The sequence below is a fragment of the Delphinus delphis genome, chromosome 2 (assembly GCF_949987515.2).
Source record: "Delphinus delphis chromosome 2, mDelDel1.2, whole genome shotgun sequence".
NCBI lineage: Eukaryota > Metazoa > Chordata > Mammalia > Artiodactyla > Delphinidae > Delphinus > Delphinus delphis.
In genome coordinates this window covers 30,155,068-30,179,787 of record NC_082684.1, presented here as the reverse complement: position 1 = coordinate 30,179,787, position 24,720 = coordinate 30,155,068, and the positions used below count along the sequence as shown (strand labels likewise).

The following is a 24,720-nucleotide window of genomic DNA, read 5'->3' as shown; positions in this document are numbered from 1 at the left end:
CAAAGCAGAAACATCACAGCCCCCCATGCGGATGAAAGGCCTGTGCGTGGGTGTTTGTACCATCTTTTCCTGCCTGAACTTGGTCACAAGCCTGAGTCCCCTCGCTGCTGGAATGAGCAACTCAGCATTGCCAGCCCAGCTCCCACCTGACACCACACCGGATGAAGGCCTGGCCTTTCTGCTCTGGCCCCTGGGTGGGCACATCACTCCCTCCGCAGAGACGGCCCACCGACCTGCTCGACAGCCCATGTCTGCAGCCACAATCAACAGCTCCTCTGCTAGAAAGAACCGCCCTACACTCTGCTTGGAAGGGAAAGCCTGGAGGCACACGATGACTTATTCAAGGACAATGGAGCATTTAATCAGCAAAGGGACTGAAAGAGACCTCGTCTTCCCCTGCTGCCATGTCCACCTGTGTCTTCAAAAAAGCACAAGCAGACTCTGACTAACAGCGCACTGACTGAGACCAGAAGTCCCTGGTTGGGGTCTGGCTCCCCGGATGTCTCCCTGGGCTGTGTCCATCAGATGTCGTATCATTATTACCTGTGTGGTTCGTAAGCCCCATGGGAGTGGGGTCTTGATTCTCTGCTGTATCCTGAGTGCCCAGCACATGCTAGAGGCTTTATTTACTTATTTACCTTAAATGTGTGTGGGGGAAACTGACTCCCAACTTGCAGCCTCCGGAAACCACTTCCACATGGTTCAGAAGTCCTGCCCCCAGAGGCTGTTCCTTTGTGGAGGTCGCTAAGCAGGCTTGGGGACTCTCAGGGCGGATATGCCTCCTGCAAAGCCTCTTGCTCCTTACCCTGGGCAGCCACCTCACTGCCTTTGATGGAAGGAGGGGCAATGACTCAGCTGGCTTCTAGATGGGTCCTGAGGTCCCTCCTTCCCCCACCGCGTCCCCACCTCAGCTGTGAGTCATCCTGAGTCATCGGCCTCACCTCCCCCAGAAGCTCCGGGGGCTTCTCTTCAGGATGCCCTGCCCTGGTCCCAGAGGGCCCCTCAGATGAAGCTCATGGCGGTGCTGCCTGCTGTGCCCGCGAAAGCCGCCGTGAGCGTGGCCTCCCTGGAGCCTGTGTCTGACGGGGTCAGAATTGCACCCGCAGGAGCCACTGGGACCTGGAATGTGTTGCTTTCCGGGTCTCCTTGCAAACATGTAAGCTCCAGTGTTTCTCTGGAGCCTGACACACAGGCGCACGTGTGCTCACACACACGCACATGCACGCATGCGCTCACACGTGTAGCCCCACTGGACACCACAGAATGAAAGGGCTCTACTCACACAGGCTCTGTGCCTTTGCGATGGATTTTTAAAGATGGGGGTGGCGGGGGGTGGGGGGGAGAGAATAACCAAAAGTTGCCAGGAGTTTTGAAGGCTTTTATTTGTTTCCACATTCTCTAAATTGCAGACAAAAAGATTCGCTACGTAGATCACCGACACTGCTAACCAACCACAGAACGAGGATACAACCACAGCAAGGAAGGGGCAGGGCCTGCGACTCAGTCTTTGTGGACGTGCAAGGGCTCCACGGAGGGGCTGAGGTCCAGGGGTCCCCAAGATAAAGGCTGCTCGATGCCCACTTCAACTTGGCTACAGGACTTGACATCTCCCAGGCGCCCCTCCCAGAAGCCGGTCAGGACAGGAGGAAGGCGGGGGCAGAGGGAGGGGTCCTGGTTCATGGGCAGTCCTCCCAGCCAGCCCTCTTCTGAAGGAAGCAGTGGACTCCACTTCTGGGCAAGTTCTCCTCAATGGATCCAAATCCAGATGTGGGCTGTTTCCAACCTGGAGATCCTCCTGGAGACTCACAGTACACCCGCTCTCTGGGCAGTCACAGGACCCTCGCGTCCTCTCAGGACACTGGGAGACGTGGCACAGCCTCATCTCCGATACCGAAACACTGAGAGACTCAAAACATCCCTCAGACAGGGCAGAAATGTCACAGCACTTTTCACACCAGAAGCCACAAAAGAGTGGAAACTTAACACACAGGAGAAAGGAGCAGCCCCGGAAGGCAGAGGAGAAGAGTGGAGCACACGCACCTACAGGGGTGACAATCACCTGAAATCGTCAGGGGATGGGGGCTTTTGTTTGTCTGTTGCTTTTTTTTTTTTCTTTTTGCGGTACGCGGGCCTCTCACCGCTGCGGCCTCTCCCGCCGCGGAGCACAGGCTCCGGACACGCAGGCCCAGCAGCCACGGCTCACGGGCCCAGCCGCTCCGCGGCACGCGGGATCCTCCCGGACCGGGGCACGAACCCGCGCCCCCTGCATCGGCAGGCGGACTCCCAACCACTGCGCCACCAGGGAAGCCCCACTGTGGTGGCTTTTTACAGGAGCCAACGGAGATCTCTCCTTCAGACCATTACACACAGCTCCCTAAGTCTGGAGCCCGTCTCTCTAACCCTGTGAAAGCTGTGTCTGCCTCAGCCCTGGACACTGTCAGAGCACCCGAGCAGCTCAGGGCTGGACGACTCTAAGCTGTCTCATCAGTGGGAGGAAATGGGGTATTGGATCCCAAGGTCCAGTGGGGAGGGCGTTCGAGGGAGCAAACAAGGAAGACCCTTGTTAACAGGCATTTCTATTGCTGGAGGTCAACTCTCTTGGCCATTCTTTTATGACTAAGAGTTTTAGAAAGGGTTGAGGCGGCGGGGGTGGGGGGGGCGGGGGGCGGGGATGGGCACGGTGAAAGAGACAAGAAAGCATTTCGGAATGACGGGGATACACTGTGAAAATGGCCTCCTCTCTTGTCCCCACACCTGCAAGAAATGACCCCGAATTTGCATCTTATCTGCAGGTCTAGAGATATAAATGCATCCTCAGCAACTGGAGATCATTGGAACATCTCCTCCAGAGGTCCCCTTTCCAACCACAGCCCAAAGCAATCTGGGGACAGTAAATGCCTGAGGCTGCGAGGCACCCACGGTCTATTCACCGGCTGGGACAGGCAGTGTGGAAGCTAAACGGACCCATTCCCAGGTTCCTCACGCTCTGACTCAACCGGAGCCTGCAGAGGCTTCAGCTTCCTGCCATCCCCTCCTGAGGGACCCCTTCAGCCTTCCTACCCCAGGGGCCACAGCCCACCCAGAGGAACCCCAGGAAGCCCACCAAAGCCGCCAGAACCAGCCTCTCTCTGAGGAGAAACACAGTGGGGCTTTAGGCAACTACGAGAAGAAAATCAATTTCTCTAGGCTTCCTGGCAGAGATGTTCCACTTTTTGGCTCTCAGAGGGGAATGTTATCGAAACCGGGTTTTTAAATTGCCCTCAGTCTAAACACATTTGGGAAGGGAGGCACAGACCTGTCTGAGGACTTGTTCTGGCTCTCGTGCTGGTGGACTGTGTGACGTGGATGGGACAGCCTCTCCCCCAGGCCTCCATTTCCTAATTGGTCCAGTGGGTCAGCATCAGGCTGGGAAGGGGTCTGAGCAGACTGGATTCGCAGCCTGAGAGCAAACTTGAGTGGAGGTGGAGGGGAGACCGTCTTAAGGCTCAGCCCACTGGGCCAGCGATGTCCACCCTTCATGGAGCCTTGGCCGGTCAGGGGGTGGGGGGCGGGCGCTGTGAGCTCAGGGTCCAAGGCCAGCTGCCTGGGGGCCGTGCTGCCAGTCTGGCCTGGTTGGGATCCAAGTCAGATGGGCTTCCCCTCCCTCCTCCCGCCAGCAAAAGAGACTGGTGAAGCTGGGTCAGTTGGAAGAGCCTCGCCCACAGGCTCTCAAATGGATGGATGGATCAAGTTCCAGAATGCATTGCGGGTTCTCAAGCACTTTAAAACCTGACTCCCGGCCAGGCATCATGAAAGCCTCGTGTCCCTGGACTCTCCACAGAAATCACCAAAACCGCCTGCTGGGAGCCACGTGCCGTCCAGGGAAGAGCCTGCCCCCAAGAGAAAACGCAGGCTGCTTTAGGCCATCTCTGAGCTGACACCTACCCGGAGGCAGACATGTGCCTTCCCCCAGCCCAGGCGCTCAGCCTGAGAGCCAACTTGGTGCGGCTTCCTCAGCTGGAATCTGGCTGTGACATGTGCAGAGGAAGCGGGAGCTGGAGCAAATGGCCAATTTCTGGTGCTGTCAATACAGACAACGGGAGTCTAACGGAGCGTGAAACTCGGGTCTGACGGACACCTGGCCAAAGGAGGGCATAGGAGATTTACTGAAAATGCCTTCACGTCGCCCACCCACACCAAGCCAGAAACGCTGCACAGCTGAGACAGCCTGGCTGGGGTCTCCACGGGAGTCCACCCAACCCATGCATGAGGCCCCCATCCCACCACTATTCATCTCTGCTTCCTCCAGTGGGGACTGGACTAGACCATTGCGTGGGTCACTTTCTACCTCTGATCAGGCCCTGCCAGTCGCACCTGCCTGCCCGCCGTCCCAGGAGTGGAAAGGCAGCATCTGGAGGCACAGGCTCAGAGTCCCTCTGGCTGGTGACATACTCCAGCCCAGGTGGCTTCATCGTCTCACTCCCGTTCATGTTAAGGATGCTCGTCTTCCAAGGGCAGCCAGTGCTTGGGAAACTTAAAAGCAACCAGGCTGAGGTCAACTGCTCTCTTCTCCCCAACCCCCAGAGGGTGAGAATAACTGGACACCTAAGCCTCATCCTCTACTGATGAACATGGGTCCCAAACAGAGAGACCCAGACACACATACACCTCCCCTGACGGCACACCAGGGTGACCAGGGTCCCTTGGGGGAGTGTAATTTTGGGGGCTGAAAAGCAGCAACTTTGGGCCGAGGTGTGCTTTATTTCCCCAGCACATCTGGGGAAATACCCGGCCAAGTGTTTTAGCCAGCACCAGCCTGCCCAGCAACCAATCATGGCAGGCAAGAAGTGTGTTCATTTTCCTCTGGAGGAAAGATGCCCAGAGTGGGCCAACATGGCACATGAGGGGTGGGCGAGGATGGACACACTCCCTTTCCCGGTCCAAGGCACAAAGGCTCCCTAAGCATCTGAGCATTTCTTGCCAAAGCGTGACTCTCTGCTTTCCCAAATGCCACATGGACCAGATGCATCGGTGAGCCGGGACTCTGCCTCCCTACCCCGCCTCTCTCCAGCCACCTGCCCCCACCGCCTCTGCTCTGGGATTGTTCTGTTGTCATGCTCTCGCTCACATATTTGTGTTTCTTTCCTTTTTTACTAGTACCTAATTTGGGCCTCTTCAACTACGTGGTGAAAATGTGCAGGGGGGTTATTTTTTTTTTCTTTTGTGCTACTGTTTCTTTCCACCACCACCCAGTCCTGCAACATCCGGCATGGCAGGAGGGACGGGGGTGGTGGTGGGGGGGGAAGGTGCAGGAAGGGAGAAGGCTGGATAAGAAAGAGGAGAACCAAGGTCTCGGTGGGGAATGATCATGAAAGGGCAACGTCAGTAAAACCCACAGCCCCAGTTCTACCTATAAAATCTTTGCAATCCCTTAGACAAAGCAGAATCGAGACTTTTTTTTCCAGGTTCCCAACTACTGCCAAACATCTTCCCCAAAGAAGCAGGGGAGAGTGAAGGGGAGAGATGAGAGAGTCCTTGCAGCCAGTGGTTTTCCAAGCACGAGGCTCCCTTTTCAACTCCCTGTGGTTGTGCAGGGGCTAGAAGCTGGGGGAGCCAGCCTGGGAGAACCCGGGGGAAAGAAAGCATCTTGTCTGGCAGCTCCTGGTTACTGGCAGTTCTCCCTCTTGTCCTGGAGCAACACATAAGGTTCGCTTTAGTTCGTTATGCGAGGGGTGCGTGCGTGTGTGTGTGTGCGTGTGTGTGTGTGTGCACGTCTCTGTTCTCATCCATATTAATAACATTGATAGGAATGATAGGGGTGCAGAGAGGCAAGCAAACGGGATGCAGTGAGTGTGAAGATAACCTGGAGACTTGAGGGGTCGTGTTGCTGAGGGAGAAGAGAGGTCCTGGGGGCCCACCTCCCCCCCCATTTCCTACAGCGACCACTTACCCCTTCATTTCCCCACCACAGCAGCCTTTTTTGCCAGACTGGGTTGGTACCATCCTGAATGGCCACTCTGCTCGCTGCCTGGGCTAGAGGTCAGGATTAGTCATTGTATCTCCTGTCCAAGAGGGTTCTGGCTGCCCGCCAGTCCCGGTCCCTGCCTTCCTCTGGCCTGCCTGGGAAATGTCACCATCAGCACAAATACTTCCTTCTCTTGGCGGGGCCAAAGAGGGGGAAAGCCTGCAATGACCCTCTTTCAAAACACTGGAGCGAAGACAGGGAGGGGGCTGGGAACACAGGCCGTGAGCAGGGGCGTCCCTGCGCCCTCTGACCCCCGTCCTGCCCCCTCAGCCATCTGAGGGGACACGACCAGGGCTCACTCAGAGCCCAGAGCGCCTCCTCCGGGAGCCCGGCCCCTTCCGAAGCTTTCCGCTCACACAGGGAGCCCCTGTTCCTTCTGGGCAGGCCCAGACCCTTCCAGTCCCAGTCCCCTGCAGGCGCTCCCTGGGCCTCTCTTCCCAGCAGCCTGGGGAAGGCGCCACGCAGCCAACGCTTCCCAGGAGCCGCTGCTGAGAGGCTCAGGGGGCGTCCCTGCTCTCACAGCCAGGGCACCCGGGCAGGCAGCACCCAGGGACATCTTCCTCTCCCTCTGGCCTCCCTCTCAGAACAATTACCTCAGCTGTCCCACCTCCTTAGAAAGGGACCCAGCTCCCCAGGGTCAAAGCCCCGCTCTAGCTGCCTCAAAGGCCCTGAACTAACCCATCTGTTCTGCTGTTTCTCCCCCCCACCGCCCCGCCCAGGGCTGGTGGCTGCAGAGAATCATAACCAGACCCCCAAGCCCTGGAATGTTCAGGAACTCAACCCACTGACAGCTGCAGAGCCCACCTCTGACCACTGACCAGTGAGACCCAAGGAAGCCAGCAGGGCTGTGGGCCCAGGTGGGGAGGCTTGTAGGCCTGAGGCAAATGAAAGTTTCTGTGCTTCCCACCACTTCCCCATTCCTCACCTGACATCCAGAGGAATCCAACCGCATCCTTTGGGGGTGGGGGTGGGGGTAAGATCGCAAAAAGGGGAGTACACAGCAGGGGTAGGAGGAACCCCATCCACTTTGCCGGGCGGTGGGGAGGACTGGCCAGGTGCCCCCTCTCTTGGTGTCCCAGATGCTGGCATCCTGGACTCGGGGACTGGATGGGGAGGGCCTCCCAGGCCCGACCCCTCTGGAAGCAGCGCCTAGAAATCCTCTGTTCCCAGGGTTGCAGGCCGTGATCTAGCCCGTCCTTTGCTGCCACCTCTTTCCCCACCAAGCCCCGTCCTTCCATCCAGACCAGGAGGACCTCAACAGCTTATCTCACTAAGTTCGAAGGACACTTTTTCTGTGGGGTTGGGAAAATCCACATCGACCGGAAGACCCTCTGTACCTCCCACCTCCAGCTGGGTGAGGGCACCACTCCTGCCTGCTTTGCCCTCTGAAGCCCCCCAACCAACGGGGAGCCAGAGGCCAGGGGGCCTTGAAAAAGGAAGAGCTGTCCTGGTGTCCAGAACTGACAAAGGCTGGGCCTTTTGGGGGAAAAAAAGAAAAGCACGTTGCCAGGAACTCAGGCCTGAGGAAAGAAAAGGGCGGGGAGGGGGGGTGGGGTTATAATAACTCTTCCTTTCCATGCCCTCTAGTTATTTAGGTGCAGGACTTCTTTGTGAGTGGAAACCAGGTCTCTGGCCCCCTCCTCAGGTCCCCCTCCTTTTACTTCTCTTCACTTCTCTTTACCTTACTTGAAAGATCTTTGACCTTCCCCACTCCTCCCTCAGGGCCGCCCCTTCCTCCCCCATCTCCAGGGATGGGAACGTACCACAGGTGACAGCGGTGCCCAGCTCTGAAAAGGAGGCAGGCGTGGTGGTCAGGGCATCCTCACTGGGAGTGTGAGCGCGGCTCTGCCCCCCGGGAGCCATGTCTCCCTTGGGTTGGGCACGGGCACACCCTAAGGAGGGGCCCACGGTGGGCAGCAGGGGAGAGGCTGGGGGGTCGGGGAGCAAGAGAGGAAGGGAGGCTGCCATCCCAGCACCTGCATTCAGTCTGAGAACCACCTGAGGGGCAGGGAAGGTGGGTGGTCCTCAGAGCTCCCCACCAACCCCCTACACACGACTCAAAGAGGATACTAGGGGCCCCTCTTCTCTGAGTCTGGAAGCCTAAGTGTGCCCATAATCTTTCTTCGAGAGCACAGATCTCTCTCCTAAACTTGCCCCCATAGGAAAAGTAATAATAATCCTCTAATTTTTCTTCCTTAAAATATCTGAACTTTTAAAGGGAAGGGCCAAAAGGAATCATGCTGTGTTCAAAGCACAAAGACTAAATAAGATGCACCATGAGTGTAACTCTCCAGGGTAGCATGCAACCATCACCGTGAAACCCAAACCCTCCCCCAACCTTAAAACCTGTTATCTTCCCCAGCTCGGAAGGACTCTGGCCTCCCTCCCTCCCCACCCCCGCGGGCTGGCTACGTGGTCCCAGACGGCCTGCGCTGAGCCTGGGGAAGCAGCTGCTCTCCTAGGCCTGCCTGGCTCCCTACCTGACCCTGGGGCAATGACAGGAGCAGGGGCTCATTGGGACCTGCTGGCTCCTGCCTTAGGGGCTCTGAGCCAGTGGGGGGTTTGGAAGGAAAGCCGCCGGAAGGTAAACCTCCTGGCAGGGGCCTTGTCTCTAATTCCTCACGCCAGTGCCTCCAACTGGATTTGCTACAGGCCCGAAAAGCAGTTTCAAAAATACCCACAGGAAAGAGAGGGTTTCAACTTCCGGTTGGGATCCCGCAGCCTCACCTCCTCTCTGGTCGGCGGGAGCCACAACATCGGGGTGAAGCAGAAGAAAGGCACCCTGGCTGTTCCCAGGGTTTGAGCTGTGAGGCAACAGCACCATTATCTCCACGTGGTGGCCTCTGGACCCAGTGACCAGAACTACCAAGGTGTGGGTCCCTCCCCATGCCAGAGCCCATGCCCGGACCTTCAGCAGCATTACCTCTCGTCCCCGCAAAAACCCTGCCGGAGAAGCCATATCTCCCTGCCTCACAGATGTGGGAAATGAGGCTCAGAGAGGTTAAGTCATTTGCCTGAGGTCAACCAGCTAGAAACTAACAGAGCTGGGCTTTAAACCAAAGTTTTTAAGTGACTGTTACACTGAGCTGAATTATAGCCGTCTCCAGAAGTTAGCACCCCATTCTAGGCTGTGTTGCCCTTATAGAAGGGAGCATCTTCATTCTGAAATCCCCAGCCCCAGGATAGATCTCTCACCTTCCACCACAGATCCATGCTCAGTCACAGTTCTCTTGTCACAGCTTGACCTAGTGGCCCTGACCACAGGCAGCCTCTTCCTTAAAACATAAACCCCCTTTGGTCAAAATGGAGATTCCAAGAAGGCGTCTAACCTTGGCTAACTCACACAAGAAAGGGGGTGTAGAAATCATTTGGGGTCCCTACTTGACAAGCCCAGCTCTCCAGTGATGATTTATATAACATTATGCTTTTTAAGACTCCTGATGTCACTGTGGGACAGGCAGGACAAGTATTTTCTCCATTTCACAGCTGGGCAAACTGAGGTTCAGAGATGTTAAGTGATTTGCCCAAGGTCACACAGCTACTCAATGGCAGGGGCAAAACAAAAACCCTGACCATCCATGTGCACCCTGTGATTCTAGTTCATTCTCTGGGGCTCAAAGAAAGAGCAATTGTTGACCAACACTTTCCTTTTCTCAACACAGAAGGTGATAAATGTGACCATGACTTCTGTTTGCTTGCAGTGTCCTGCAAGTGCCACCTCACAAGCTGGCTTTGCTGTCCCCATTTTCCAGACGGGGAAACAGGTCTCCAAAGAAGAAGGGGTTGGGCCCATCCTTCAGGGAGTGAAACTGGGAAGGGAACTATGGGCCTTCCTGATGTCTGGTCCAGACTCCTGTCCACCCTCATCCCTGTGGAAGGTTACAGCACCGTCCTTGGTCTGCGAGACCCAATCCTACCCTCTCAGCTTCTGTGGCGGCAAGTGTGGCTGGAGAGAGAACAGAGCCACCCCATCATCTGCGTTGAGGTGGGGAACAGATTTGCACACACTCCAAAGAGGGTCTGTCACTTGTAGGGTCACTATTTTGGTTTCAGATTTGCTTTTTTTTAACTTTTAAGCCATTTGTGGCTTTTGAGAACATTTTGATGACTTTTTTCCTAAAATTAAATCAAGGTGATTTTTCAAAACCAATAACCAGGCTTTGAGGACGCTTACTTTGGGTTTTGTGGGAGGACAGAGAGCCGGAGTGGTCAGGAGAGGAAATCTGGCCCTCTGATATGACCCGCCCGGGGTAAATGGACGATGCGACCACATAGCAACTTCCCAGACCCTCCCTGGGCCTCCGGAATCCAAAACGGGTTCACCAACCAGCAGGGGGAAGGAAATATCTCATGAGGAAGATGAAAATCTCATCTGGTCAGGCCCTTTAAACGAGGTCCTTATGTATGCATGGAACCCCCTCCAAGGCCACAGGCTCCTGCAGGAGACTGACTCCCGTCATTGGCCACAGGTCACCCCGTAGAGGACCTGGGGGAGACCAGCACAGCTCGGCTGTGTGCCAGGCTGCCCCGAGTCTGCCGGCCAAGAGCAATTAGCCAGGAAGAAGGGCTCTTGCCAAGTCTCGGCGAGAAGGCCGCAGCCCGGCAGAGGTAGCCCAAGCGGCCAGAGCCTCTGGGGCTCCAGGGGCTTCTTCAGGAGCTGAAGGACTAAAAATAACTTGGGCCTTTGTTGTAAGCAGCCAGACCACAGAGATGGAGCTGATGTCAAGGAAGCTGAGCGTGCGCCAGGGTCCTGCTCACCGAGACCTGTCCTTTAGGCAAATGATTTTTCCAGAAATGTGTCAGTTTTTGTGTGTTGCTGCTGTTGCCACTGCTGCGGAGAGTCAAAGGCAGCCCGGTCCGCTCCAGCCCACAGGGCTGACTTCCAACACAGACTTCTGGGAACTGAGCCTCCCCAGCTCTGGCTTCTCAAAAGGAGAGTCCAGCATGTACTGGGGAGCTTAGGAGACAGGAGCAGCCCTCGAGCTGAAGCTTCTGTGTGATTGTCGCCCTGGTCATAAATAATCACATCACCCCAATTATTTGTTTAGGGAACAATCATGTCTCCCCCATCCTGAAATTTCAAGAGTCAGGTCTCAGTAGACAATGGCAAACATACACTATGTGGAAGGAAGGAATTACTTGGGAAAAGGAATTCGTAGTGTCACATCAATACTGAAGGGTTTCTCAGAGCTGCAGTCCTTGGGACCAACCTTCAGATCCTTGACCTGGCAGCCTTCACTCACCTTCCTGGTTCTTGAGTCCCACCAGGGAAAGTTCCAGACCCAGGCTGAGTGGAAGGCAGCGTCTAGGTCTCTTCCTCTGCCACAGGCTGTGGCCTGTCTCTCCTCAAGGATGCCCCAGCTCTGAAGGTCCGGTGCCTTGCCAGGCCATTCCTGATGGACAGCAAATACTGACTGGCTATGGCGGGGCCTCAGAATTATCTTCACAACATTTCCATCCACCCCTCAGGGCCTCCCCCCCACCCCCAGCCCCATCAAGAGATCGCCCTGGCTGTGGATGCCACTGGATATCTGCTGGGGAAGCAGCACTTCCTCTTCACGGGGACCAAGGAACAAGGAGGGATTTCAGGGCTCCATCGTCTAGACAGCCTCTAGGTTCCGAGTCTAGAAGTTTCCAGCGGGACTTGTAATAAATAAAAACTTCTCCACAGCTCTTTGCTCCTCTGCTGGGTTCAGGATGAAGAGGCTAAGCTGGGGGCAGGGAGGCTGTGCGAAGATTTCTTGGAACACAATAGATAGGAAACACCAAACCACGCATGAGTGACTGATGGGTGGTCACAAAATGGGACCAGTGGCTCCTTACATGGGAACCAGTGAGAGGGCTGCAGTGCTAGGGTAAATGTGAGGGGGGTCCACAGGGCTGTGGCTGGGGTCCTTCTTCAAAAGTTTACCATCTTTCTGGCAGAAACAGGAGGGGCTGGCTGAAGAACGGAAACCTGTGTGTAGGAGTTAAGCAGATGTCTCGCCCCCTCGGTTCCACGTGTCCACGCCCTCTGTGGTTACTGATGTTCCTTACAGTTGGTCTGTCTGGAAATACAGGAGTAGGGGCTCGATCTGATCTGAACTGGGCTCTGCTTCAGCCTCTCCGGAGGCAAGCCCCATTCTGTGACCTGGGGCCCTAGGCCTGGCAGCCGAAGGCTGAGGCTTTTTCTTTGAGCAGTTCCCAGCATAAGTGGCAGCTCCAGCTCCCTACAAGAAATGAGATGGCGTTACTAGCAGCCCCGTCCCCGACCCTGAAGCCCCACCCCTCGACCCTAACCTTTTCGTAAGCCCTGTTTTAGTTTGACTTTCACGATTCAGAGACCGAGTCCCAGTTCTGAGTCTGTCGCTCAGCTGCTCGGGAAACAGAAAGTGCTCAGAATACCCCAATAAAGATGTTAAAAAAAAAAAAAAAAAAGAAAGTGCTCAGAGATGATTGGTTGAACTGCAGTGAAGACCCTCCCTCCTTGGCTGTGCCTCTTAACCAGCATCACCGGGTCTGGACCACTTCCTCTAGAAGCTCACACCTCCCCCGCCCTCTCAGCCATATGTCTGGGAAACACCTCCTTGGCCCTCAAGTTGAAATGTCAGCTGGTTGAGCTGTGCCTCAGTTTCATCATCTGTAAAATGGGAGTGGTCATACCTGCTCCGTAGGGTTGTGACGACTAAATGAGACAAGACACGTAAAGCCCTTAGCACAAGGCCTGCACATTAGTGAGGGCTCAGTAAGTGGTAGAAGTAGCTGTTGTTGTTATTGTTGACTTCATCACCATTACCTTCTGGGGGCTCAGCCACTGGGGGATTTAAACAGTACATGTGGTAGCCACGGTCACAGTCATCACAGAAGAGGAGCTGGTCCTGGTGGAATGCAGAGTAGGAGGAGAGGGGGAAAGTTTGAATTATTTAGAACCAACATCTGGCCCCCACCTACTCCGCCTGCCTTATTTCCATTGATCAACTTCCCTGGACGCCCCTTTCCAGGCCCCATTTAGTGTCCTCGCTGTCCCTTGAACATGCCTTGTGCTTTGCCCACACCTGGAATTTCCCCCTCTGTCTCCCAAACTATGCGCATCCTACTCCCACTTAAGAGTTCCGCTCAAATCATAGCTCCTCCAAGAAGCCTTCCTAGACCACCACCTCACACCCAAGCTGAAAGGGATTCTTTATCCTTCTGAACTCACATAGCCAATAATTCTGCCTCCATAAGGGCGGAAAACTAATTTCATGCATTTCTGTGTTCTCCAGGATGATTGCCTAGTGCCTAGAAAGTACTTTCAATGTTTGCAAATTTTAATTGAATTCCTCTCAACCTCACTCTTCCCATTTGTGCAACGGGCAGCAACCATACTTGCTGGTAACATCCATAACACGTCAGAACTTTTTCAGGGTTTCATTATGCAAGTTTAGAGAAATGCAATGCCACCTTTCAGCTCTCAAAAGCCTCTTCGGGGGCTGGAGGCTGGAGCCAGGTGAGAACTGTCCCCTCCAGTGCTGTGGTTAACTTCCAAGGACACAGTAGGCACCTTGGCTCCTGCAGTTCCCTCTGCCTGGAGACTCTCCCAGTGCCTGACTCCTTCTGTTTTGGACCATTCCCTACCCACCCTTCAAGTCTTCAAACACTTCTCTTCCACAAAGCTTCACTAATCTTCGTCAAATGGAATTTCTCTGACCCCTCTTGCATCCTCATAGTACTTTCTCTTCCTTAGGACACTTAATTGTACTTTTCTTTATGCTACAAAGCCTGGCATGTGGTAGACATGTACACCCAGTCCATCTGGAACATGCCTCTTTTGTCACTCCTTTATAGACTGCAAGGCCCTTGGGGCAGAACCTTGTCTTACTCATCTCCGCATCTCCTTCAGAACTTCCTTGCACATAGTAGCTACTCAGTAAGCGTTTGTGATCTGGTCCCCATTCTCCAGGTTCAGCCCTGTTCTATTCAGTGACCTTTGGGCCTGCTTTGATGGCTTATAAGATGTCTGCAAAGTTAAGTTCTGTATCAAATCTCACCTTGGCTCTCACCAGTGTAGAGATCCTAGAAAAAGTAGATATAGAAGTTGAAAACCCCTGTGAGCAAGCCAATGGGGCAGGAGAGATCATGAATGATCTTTTTTTTATATCATGCTAAGACCTTTCAATAGGACAATGGGAAGCTTCCGAAGAGTTAGCAATAGAGGAATAACATGGTCAGCCTTGCAGTATAGAAAGATCTCACTAGCTGCTGTATAAGAAAAGATATCCAGGTGGAGAGAGATTGGTTCTTGAGGCTGGAAGGCCACTTAGGAGGCTACTACAGTCGTCCAGGTAAGAGATAACTTATGATGGTGGCCTGAACTAGGGTTGTGGCTTGGGGGAGAGAAAAGGGGCTTGCTTCCATCTGAGTGTCATTGATTAGATGTAGAGAGTGATAAGGAAGAAATCAAGGATGTCTTCTAGGTGGTGGCTTGGTCGGCAAGCCAAACGATGTAGCCATCCACTAAGGCGTGGGCAGAGGAGCAGACCTGTGGGAGGCAGAAGGCAACCTCAGCTATGAACATGATCTGTAGGTCTACAGATCACCTGGTGAGGGTGCCTGGAGGCAGCTAGAGGTCGGGAGAGAGGCCTGGGCGTAAGATATGGACTGGGGAGTCACTGGTGATGAGATGGCACTGGAGGTCCTGGGAAGGGAAGTCCAGAGTACGTGAGAGCAGATGTCTTTGAACTTGTGCTCATGGAGGGGTGTTCGTGAACTCCTAGAAATTATATGCACAACTCTGTGTATAGGTACAGAGGTACATTTTTCTGAGCAAAGGGTAAATCCATAGCTTTCGTTGAATTTTCTGAAAAATCAAGGACTCAAAAAAGTTACTGAGGAGAAGGCCAAGAATAGATCCTTGGGGAACACCAAAGCTAAGGCCCAGGCAGAGAAGAAAGAGACTAAGAAACAGCAGCCAGAAAGGTAGGATGAAAACCAGAACAGTGTGGTTTATTCCAAAAGAGTTACACCATTATTGTTGGAGCTGAAATAAGCTAAATGACAATATGATTTAGGGATAATACAAGGAGAAACCAGTTAGGATAGGGACAGAAAACAGGGAGAGACTTGTGAGAAACAGTATTATTAATATCTGAAATACACTGATAACTCCTACTCTAGTGCTGACACGAGAAATACAAGGAGGTAGAATATACTGGATTGGACTTTCCCAAAGGGAAACCAAGGCATCTGTGGGTTTAAATGTCTCTTTCATGGGTTGACCATTGTCTAGCACCATATTCTCTTCTTTTCCATTTGCTTCTCAGATAATTGCCAGCCAAACCCACCAAAAAAACCCCAGCCCATGCGGACCCCCATGAGAAACACAATTTCAGGACATCTTACTCCCAAGTAGTCAAGAACCAGAATTCACCTATGGCTACAGTTCCAGGAGAATGGGAATCCCTTTCTGGGATGTGCAGGGTAAATCCCTGGCTATGTGAGAGGCACCCCCTATTGCCCGAGCAGCCTCACTCCTTGATTCCTCCCCTAAGGTTCTGCCAAGTCAACAAAAAACCTCTACATTAACACTATTTGTAAAGCCAAAGACCAGAATCAACCCAAATGTCCATCAATAAAGGACTGGTTGAATAAACTAATGAAGAGCTATGCAGCTGTAGGAAGGAGTTAAGATCATGTCTATACATTGCTGTGGAGTAACCTCCGGGATATTCAGTGAAAACGCAAAGTAAAGAAAACAGGTATATCTTTCTACCATTTTCTAAGAAAATGCATCCACTTTCTTATGGATTCATGTGCACATACACACGTTTCCATTTAACACAATAGAAAGATAAACCATAATTTTTTAAAATGGTCCTATAAGCAGAGTGTAAAAGAGGTAGGGATAGAAGTTAGATTTCTTTGAACATACTGTTTATTTTAAAAATTGGACTCTGGAGCCAGTAAATATTTTACATGGTCATAAAGCAAAATTCACAGGGTAACTGTCACTAAAAAAAAAAAAAAAAATGAAACAAATGAATCTAATCACGTACTAGTTGGTGGCATAACCACACAGAAAGAAACTATTCCAAGTGACTTGGAAACAAGTAGTTGGACTGTACCTCCTCAGTCAAATATATCTTAAGGACAAAAACAAGTGCAAATATGCATATACATACACATACATATATATATTTCTTTTCAGCAATCATATTAGTGTTGTTAATAGTGGAATTGATATTCTATGTGTGTATCAAATGAGTGGTTATGTTGGTAATGAGTAGCAAAAATTTTGACATGGTTAAAAGAAAATACAGATGTAAGAGTGATAAGGTTAAGTGAAAACCCTATAATTAGTTCTGGCAATGAATTGGAAGTATCAGTGTAAATTCACAGTGTATTTTATCTTTAAAACAAGCAAAACCTATTTTCTAGCTCTGTCCATTGAAAATGCTCCCAAACAATGACTAATGCAGTAAAAATTAGCACCCCATCACCCATATTATATCTTCCAAAAACCATTGCCCACTAAAAGGAACCAGGAGTCATTGGATAAATGGCTGATTCCAGGTCTGGAGCATGAAATGTGTAAGTATCGTTACATATTGGAAAGCAAGGAAACAAATACTACTGAGATAGGGACTTCCCTGGTGGTCCAGCGGTTAAGAATCCATCTTGCAATGCTGAGGACGCCTGTTCGATCCCTGGTCGGGGAATTAAGATCCCACGTGCCGCGGGGCAACTGAGCCTGCATGCCACAATTACTGAGCCCGCTCTCTCTGGAGCCCCTGTACCTCAACAAAGAGCCTGCGCGCTGCAACAAAAGATCCCGTGTGCAGACCTGACGCAGCCAAAAAATAAATAAATATTAAAAAAACAAATACTACTGAGGTCATGTCAGAAGGACTCAGGATCCAAACTGTGTTCCCACTGGAACAAAAGTGGGAACACTGTCCCAAATATGGGACAATTTTAACTGTAATGGATTGAAATAAATCAAGTATGTATAAATCCTCGAGTCCATAGATACTATTTTCTAAAAACTTTGTCACTTTTGTTAGATGCTAGGGAAACATCCCATCATTTTTTAATTTATTATATTGAAATAATTTTAGTCTTAGAGAAAAGTTGCAAAAATGATACAGAGTTTCTGCGCACACTTTAGTGAGCTTCCCCTAAAGTTAACATCTTACATTACCACAGCACAATCATGAAAAGCAGGGAATCACCATTGCCATTAGCATGACACTATTGACTAATCTGCAGACCTCACCTCATTTGAATTTCACCAGCTTTTTTTCCCACTTAAGTCCTTTTCTCCAGGATTCAATTCAGGATCCTACATTCCATTTAGTTGTTAGGTATTCTTAGTGCCCTGAATCTGTGACAGTTCCTTGATTTCTTTGTCTTTCATGACTTTGACACTTTCGAAGAGTCCAGGCCAGTGATTTTGTAGAATGTCACCCAGTCTGAGTTTGTCTGATCTTTCTTCCATAAGAGGAGATCTTCTCAGTGCACCTTATCAGGGGCACGGACACCAATGTATCTTATTACTAGTAATGTTACTCTGATCCTATAGTTAAGGTAGTATAGTATCTGTAGTGTAGTTTTTCCACGGTAAAGTTATGGTTTTTCCCTTTGTAACATATTAATAAGTAATCGGGTAGGAGAGATACTATGAGATCAAGCAAATATTCTGCTTCTCATCATACTTTTGCCTGCTAATTTTAGCATCAATTGATGACTCTTGCTTACAACAACCATACCATGATGTTTGTCTACTGGTGATTTCCCTCTGCCCTCTACATTTATTAATTGTAATCCTGCTCTAAGGAAGAGTTTACCTCTTCCCCATTCATTCATTAATTCATTCACTTATTCAATTTTTAAAATGTTAATATGAATATTTATTTTGTCTTTGGGTTATAATCCAATACTATCATTATTTACTTTGTTGCTCAAATTGTTCCAGATTGGGCCATTAGGGATTCCTTCAAGTTGGTTCCGGTGTCCTTTACCAATTTTTTACCACCTCCTTACTTTCTAGTACCACAGGAGGCTCCGGCCTCCTCTTACATTTTCCCAGCTCCAGCTATTTCTCCAAGAATCCCTGGCTCCTTTTACTGGAGAATGGTATTTAGAAACCAATATCTGGGTGCTATAGGTCCTCATTGCTTCTGGGTTGTCATTGCTTCTAGGCCCTTACGACAGAGTTAGGAAATAAATGTACGTGTAGGTGCACATCTATATTTATTTCTGTATTTATCCACATGTGTGTGTACATATAAATAGTTATAGATATATAAACAAAATATATTATATTTAAAAGCATAAATTCATACTGATACCCCCTATTCCAACCCAGGACCACAGGGCTCAGTCTAGCCTTCCCCCTTTATTTGATTTTTCTTTCTCGGACATTGGGAAACCTGGCTCTCATTATTCACAATATATATGTATCAGTTCAGACCTGCAGACACATCAAGTAGTTTCAGAATGACTAACTCACATGCCTGTGAGAAACAAATTTACTAACTAGCATATAATATGTGTATAGTCATTTTTGTCTTTAGCCTTAAAATACACAGTCAAATACTACTTTCCAAAGTTATCTAGGTTAATTTTTTCCTTCCCTACCCTTCAGTATGGCCATGTTACTATTTATATTATAGTTAAGTTCATTTGTTACTGTTCATATTCCATTTTCGCTTCCCCCAACTCCTGGCTGAATTTCAGTATTTATCTTGAGGGTATGTGAAACAATACCTTGGTTCAAAGAGTCAGAGCTATACAAAAGGTATTTTCAGAGAAGTGTTACCCCCCATCCCTACTATCCCACCCCCATTTCCCCATTCTATCTACCCCATTCCCACCTACCCTGTAGATGACCAATCTCTTTAGTTTTTTGCTTATCCTTCCTGTATTTCTTTCACACAAGTAAATAGATATATGTATATTTTCTTATGCCTTTCTTGCAAGAATGGCAGCTTACTGTAGATATCATTTTTACTGTGCTTTTTTATTTAACAAATTCTGGAAATCGCTCCATATTAATTCATAAAGATCTACATCGTGTTGTTGTTGTTTTACAACTGCCTAGTACTTCATTGTGCCATCCTTTATTCAACCATTTTGTGTATAAGCATTTAGGTCATTTCCAATATTTTCCAATTATAAACAGTGTGACTATGAATAACCTTACGCATATGTATTTTCATAGAGTTGTGGGTATATCTTTAGGGTAGATTCCTATAGGTGAGAGAGCTGAGTCAAAAGTCAAGTGCACAGTAGCTGTGTTAGGTATTGCTAAATTTCCCTCCAGAAGGGTTGTACCACTTTGTATTCCCACTGACAATATATAACGGTGCCACCTTTCCCACAGCTTCATTAACAGAATGCACTGCCATACTTTTCTTTCCCATTCTTATGGGTAAGAAATGATATCTCAGTTTTGTTTACATTTTAATTTCTTTAATTATGAGTGCATTCAAACTTTTTTTTGCAAATATGTAAGGGTCATTTTTATATCTTTTGTGAACTGTTTTTGATACCTTTTTCACATTTTCTATCAGGTTTATGGTCCCTTGTTCCTCAAATTTTAAGAGTTCTTTATATATTGCCACCTTTATCTGTGGTATATGATGCAAATATTTTCTCCCATTTTATCAGTTGTCTTTTTACTTTATTGTGTTTTTTTACTATGCAAATGTTTATGTGGTCAGATTTGTCAACATTTTCTTTTATTCTTTCCAAATTTTGAGTCACAGAAAATCTTTCCTTATATTTAAAGAGAAATTCATCCATGTTTTCTTCTATTACTAGTATGGTTTTATTTTTTATATTTATATTCCCAGTCCACTTGAAGGCTGTTCTTACATATTACATGAGATATGGACCTAATTTTATCTTTTCCCAAATGGTTACCCTGTTGTCCCAGCACTGTTCATGAAAATGTCCATCTTTGATCCAGTAATTTTAGATACAACCTTTATTTTATACTAAATGTCCATATGTAGTTGGGTCAATTTGTGGGTTTTCTATTCCATTCCACTGGTCTTTTTGTCCATACTGTTTTAGTTTCAGAGGCATTACAGTATGTTTTAATATCTAGCAGGGCTAGACTCCCTCCATAATTTGTTGTCTTTCAGTGTTTCCTTGGCTATTCTTGCATGTTTGTTTTTCCATATGAACTTTAGTATCACTTGTCTTGTTCCATTAAAAAGCTTTTATTGGGTTTGAATCAAATTTGTAAATTAACTTAGGAAGAACTGAGATCTTTACAATGTTGAGTCATTCTATCTAAGGTCACACAATGTCTTTTCATTTGTTCAAATCTATTTCTATGCCTTTCAAAAGCATTTAAAATTTTTCTTTATTTAGGTTTTACATACTTACTGTTAAGTTTATTTCTAAATATTTCTTATTTGTTGCTACTGTAAGTGGAGTTTCTCTACCATAATGTCTTCTAACTGGTTATTATTTGTGCATATGAAAGCTATTAATTTTTGTATGGTAATTTTATATCCTGCTACCTTTAATGTTTGAGTTAGCTTTACTATTCATTCTCTAGACTTGCCCAGATATACTATTAAAGTTATGAAATAGAGAAAAACTTTCTACTTTGTTGCCATTCTTATACTTATTGTTTTCTCTTGTCTAATTGCATTAGCTAATATCTCTAGAAAAATTATGAATAGTAATAGAGATAGTGGGCATCCTTACCTGGTTCCTGATCTTAGCAGAAATGCCTCTACTATTTCTCCATTAAATAAGACAATGGCTTTAGTTCTAAGGTATAAAAAGTTTATCATGTTAAGAAAATATCCCACAATTTCTATTTTCTTGAGGGTTTGATCATGAATACGTGTTGAATCCACCCCTTATTTTGAAAACTGATAAATAAAGGGAAAGAATCTAGTATTTATCCTGCCTCTTCTATATAATCTATACATGAAGGTAACCAAATATGAGGTTGGAAAAGTTTCTCTTTATAGAATTATTCCAGCTAATAAACAAAGAAGAAATTATGGAATAAGAATATCACTATTTGCGACCCCTAATGAAATAGTCAGTGTAGTCAAAGATGCTGCCATCATGAAAAGAGAGACACCAGGTATTACATACCTCCTGATGAAAGTATACCTCACTATTTATGAAGTAGTCTTGCTATTTATATATTTTAGAGACAGAGAAAGAAAGAGACAGAAAAAGAAAGAGAACCTGGATGTGATCAAGCCTCTAGCTCTAAGCACCAATGTACAAGAAATACAAGAGACAGAGGAAGATGTCAAACACCACCACAGGGATGCAGTTAGTAAAATACAGTCATGGGAAACTCTATTGAACAAATAAATTGATTTCTTCAACCAAAAACATCAAGGGAGGGCTTCCCTGGTGGCGCAGTGGTTGAGAGTCCGCCTGCCGATGCAGGGGACACGGGTTCGTGCCCCGGTCCGGGAAGATCCCACATGCCGCGGAGCGGCTGGGCCCGTGAGCCATGGCCGCTAAGCCTGCGCGTCCAGAGCCTGTGCTCCACAATGGGAGAGACCACAACAGTGAGAGGCCCGCGTAACACAAAAAAAAATCAAGGGAAAAAAGATCAAAATAGAAGGAAACCCTATATATTAAGAAACTTTAAAGACATATCAACTAATTGCAATGTATGAGTCTTATTTGAATCCCAATTCAAATAAATTGTAAATAAAAACGTTTTAAAACAATTTATGATTATTAACACAATGTTTAAGACAATTGAGGCAATAGGAATGTTGACTGGATGTTTCATTATATTAAGGAATCATTGATTTTTTAAAATATTATTGTTAATATTTTAGTTATATTTGTTAATAAGTAAGTCCTTATCTCTTTTTTTAACTTGAAAATAAATATATTCACAAGCTGTAAAACATAAATCCTTATATTTTTAGACACATATGGTATTTACAGGTGAAATGATATTATGACTAGGACTATAATATCGTGGAGAAAGAGGTGGCAATATTTACAAAAACAGGATTGGACATGTATTGATCATTGTTGAAGCTAGTCATGGGGGTACCTCAGTTTCACTATTTTCTCTATCTTTGTATATATTTGAAATTGTCCATAACAAAATGTGGGTTTTTTAAATTCTGCATCTATTATACTTAACATTTAGACCAAGTGAGATGACACACTCCAGAACGTAGTGTAAAGAGCCAAGCACATCCCGACCGTAAGCAGTGGGCACCATTGTCTATCAATGAACCCTTGAGGGCTAACGGCCAGCAAGGCAGCCTCTGGCCATCACTTCCTGCACCTCTCTCCACAGGCACGAAGAGTACCCAAGGTCCCTGGAGCACAAGGGTCCCAAGGGTCCTCGGGGCAAAAGTCAAGAAGGAGGTCCTGATGGATATTTTCCCCAGGAGTCCAGTGATGAGAATCCTGCCTTCCTCTCCAATCCTCGAAGGACTCCCAGCTCCTTGTATTTCTCCCTCCCATGCGGGAAGCCCCACACTCACATCATTCTCCGAGGTCCCACAGAGGATACAGGATTTGCACTCTATGCACTGCCACTTGTAGGTCTTGACAGCCTCGGTCATGTTCAGGGTGAACTGCAGGCAGGTGGGGTGACCTGGAGGAAGCAGAAATGGCAGCATTAGGGCCAGAGGGTCTGACCTGTCACCCCTCAATGCCACAACATCATGGCCAACTTGGAGGGAGGGTGGGGTAGCACGGGTTTTGGAGTAAAGTGGGAGCCTGGCTGGAGCCCTACCCACCATCCTCACCACCACCCACAGTTACATCAGATCAACGCTCAAAGAGAGAAATAGGTATTAAGCCTTTTGCTGAGGAGAGATGTCATCCAAGTCCTCTTGCCCTAAGAGCCATGTTCCCCCAGAGACGTAACCAGTTGATGAGGACAGAAAGTGGTGATCAGAGAGAAAGAGAAAGGAAATCGCACAGCACAAGGCGACACCGTGAGAGTCAGCAGCATTACCTCCCCGGCATCGATTGTGGTGGGAGGTAACACATATGGGCTATTTGCAGCCGAGCCTTCTGACCTGCAAAGCTGTGCACACTGCCTTAGGGTACCGGGGAGGAGATCAGAGGGAACATGTGAGGCTCCCGGGAACAGAGCTCAGGGGGCACTGGAAGGCACTACACTGCCACCTAAGGTGTCCATGCCCACGCCCAGGGGACAAGCAGAAGTCCACGCCCTGCACAGTAACAGGCCCTATGGAGGGAAGCAGCCTGGCAGGGAGGGTGAAGAAGTGGAGCACCACTGCAAGGGAGCACGACAGCCAGGTCTATCCTGAAAGGACTCGTCACTGGCTCTAACTCTTCTCTCCATCCTATGTATCACGTTAGCCAAGCCAATAATAAGAGCAGGGAGGGACATTAATGTGACCTAAGAGGACCCAGCCCCAGCAGACCTACACTGGAGCTGGGCTCTGCTCTCAGCCACCGCCCACTCAAAAGAGAGACACCAGCAGCAGGAGGACAGCTGTGAGCCACAGAACGTGAAGACCTTGACCTCCTATTTGGCAGGGAAGGGAAACTTGGATGATGACCCCCGGTTTCCCAGGGCTGTGAATCAGACAGGGATCTGCCCAGACACCCCAGGCAAAGCCCTTTACTGACTCTGTCACAAAAGAATTGATAGTTTTGCCTATTGCTAGGGGTTCACCCTTCTCCCAATTCTGCCAAATCCACCATATAGTGCATGTGTCGCCTCTTTCACGTGAGGGATTGTGAGCTTCTAAAGAAGGATAGTACAGATGGGGCACCAATTAGGGGCAACCAACACAGTGTCCAACCCAGTGTCCCCCACAGTCAAGATCCCACGCGGTACCACCACTCCTTGGCAAAGCCACATCCCAGCAGGAGGCCCCCATTTCTTCTTTTCCAAACCCTCACAGAGTTCTATCATGGTCCTTTGGGGGAAATACTGTCTATTCAGTCACTATAAGGACCCTTCAGATCTGGGCCACCACCAATGCAAACCACACTGAGTTATCTCTGAGAGTGAGAGTGGGGACAGAATGACTCATGGTGAGGGGAGTTGGGGACACCTAGCAAATAGCAGGTGGGAGCATTGAGGAGAGGACTGATCTAAAAGCATTTCTAGGACTTCTCAGGAGCCATGCAACTTAGACCCTCACAGCTCTGAATAACCCTCTCAAAGTGACACCATGCCAGCGACTCTGGGGAGAGCAAAGGCTTACATTAAAAGCCTGGATGAACATCCAGCTGATATTCCTGACAGCATCTCAAAGATCTGTCTAAGAAGAACACTAGCCAGGGTTGTTCCCTATTCTGATCTCTCACACAGAACACTGGGATGGGAATAGGAGAGAAAATACCAGTTTGAGATTCTGGGTGGTCTGGGCCATAGATGCCCAGGTTCTCAGATAGGGCATCTGGTAAGGTTGAAGATGAATTCATGGAGTATATACCTAGAACAGCAGGTTGATGTTGCCCTGTTCTGCGGCCTTAGGGCACACCCAGCCACAACCAGCCAGCTTACAGTAATTGTTCATGAACTAGGGTTTATTGAACATCTGCTAGGCCAGCCATGGCACTAGACAGAAAAGATACAGTGGTGGGCAAGACCCCCACCCCCAAACCCTTCTAGTCTGGTCAGAGAGAACTCAAATTAATAAACTACACACATACCTATTTACCTATAATTGTGTAAGTACTGTAAAGAAAAAACACAATTGGCAATGAAAAAAATCACAGGAGAATCAAATCTAGTCTGAGATGTCAAGGAA

The 24,720-nt window shown here is 48.7% G+C and overlaps 1 protein-coding gene across 2 annotated transcripts in view; it reads right to left on the bottom strand.

The window, feature by feature from the left end:
- Nucleotides 1-11,520: 11,520 nt before the first annotated feature.
- Nucleotides 11,521-24,720, bottom strand: part of DPF3 (double PHD fingers 3) — a 254,722-nt gene continuing 241,522 nt past the window's right edge. Inside the window, exons 9-11 of one of the 2 annotated variants that reach the window (XM_060004289.1) lie at nt 22,465-22,577; nt 12,780-12,861; nt 11,521-12,213 (exon numbers count right to left, since the gene is read on the bottom strand). In XM_060004289.1, coding sequence (XP_059860272.1) covers nt 12,143-12,213; nt 12,780-12,861; nt 22,465-22,577 — 266 coding nt within the window. In that variant the 3' untranslated portion in view covers nt 11,521-12,142. Of the gene's footprint in view, nt 12,214-12,779; nt 12,862-22,464; nt 22,578-24,720 lie in introns of those variants that run through there. The other variant, XR_009518321.1, reaches the window with a different exon arrangement.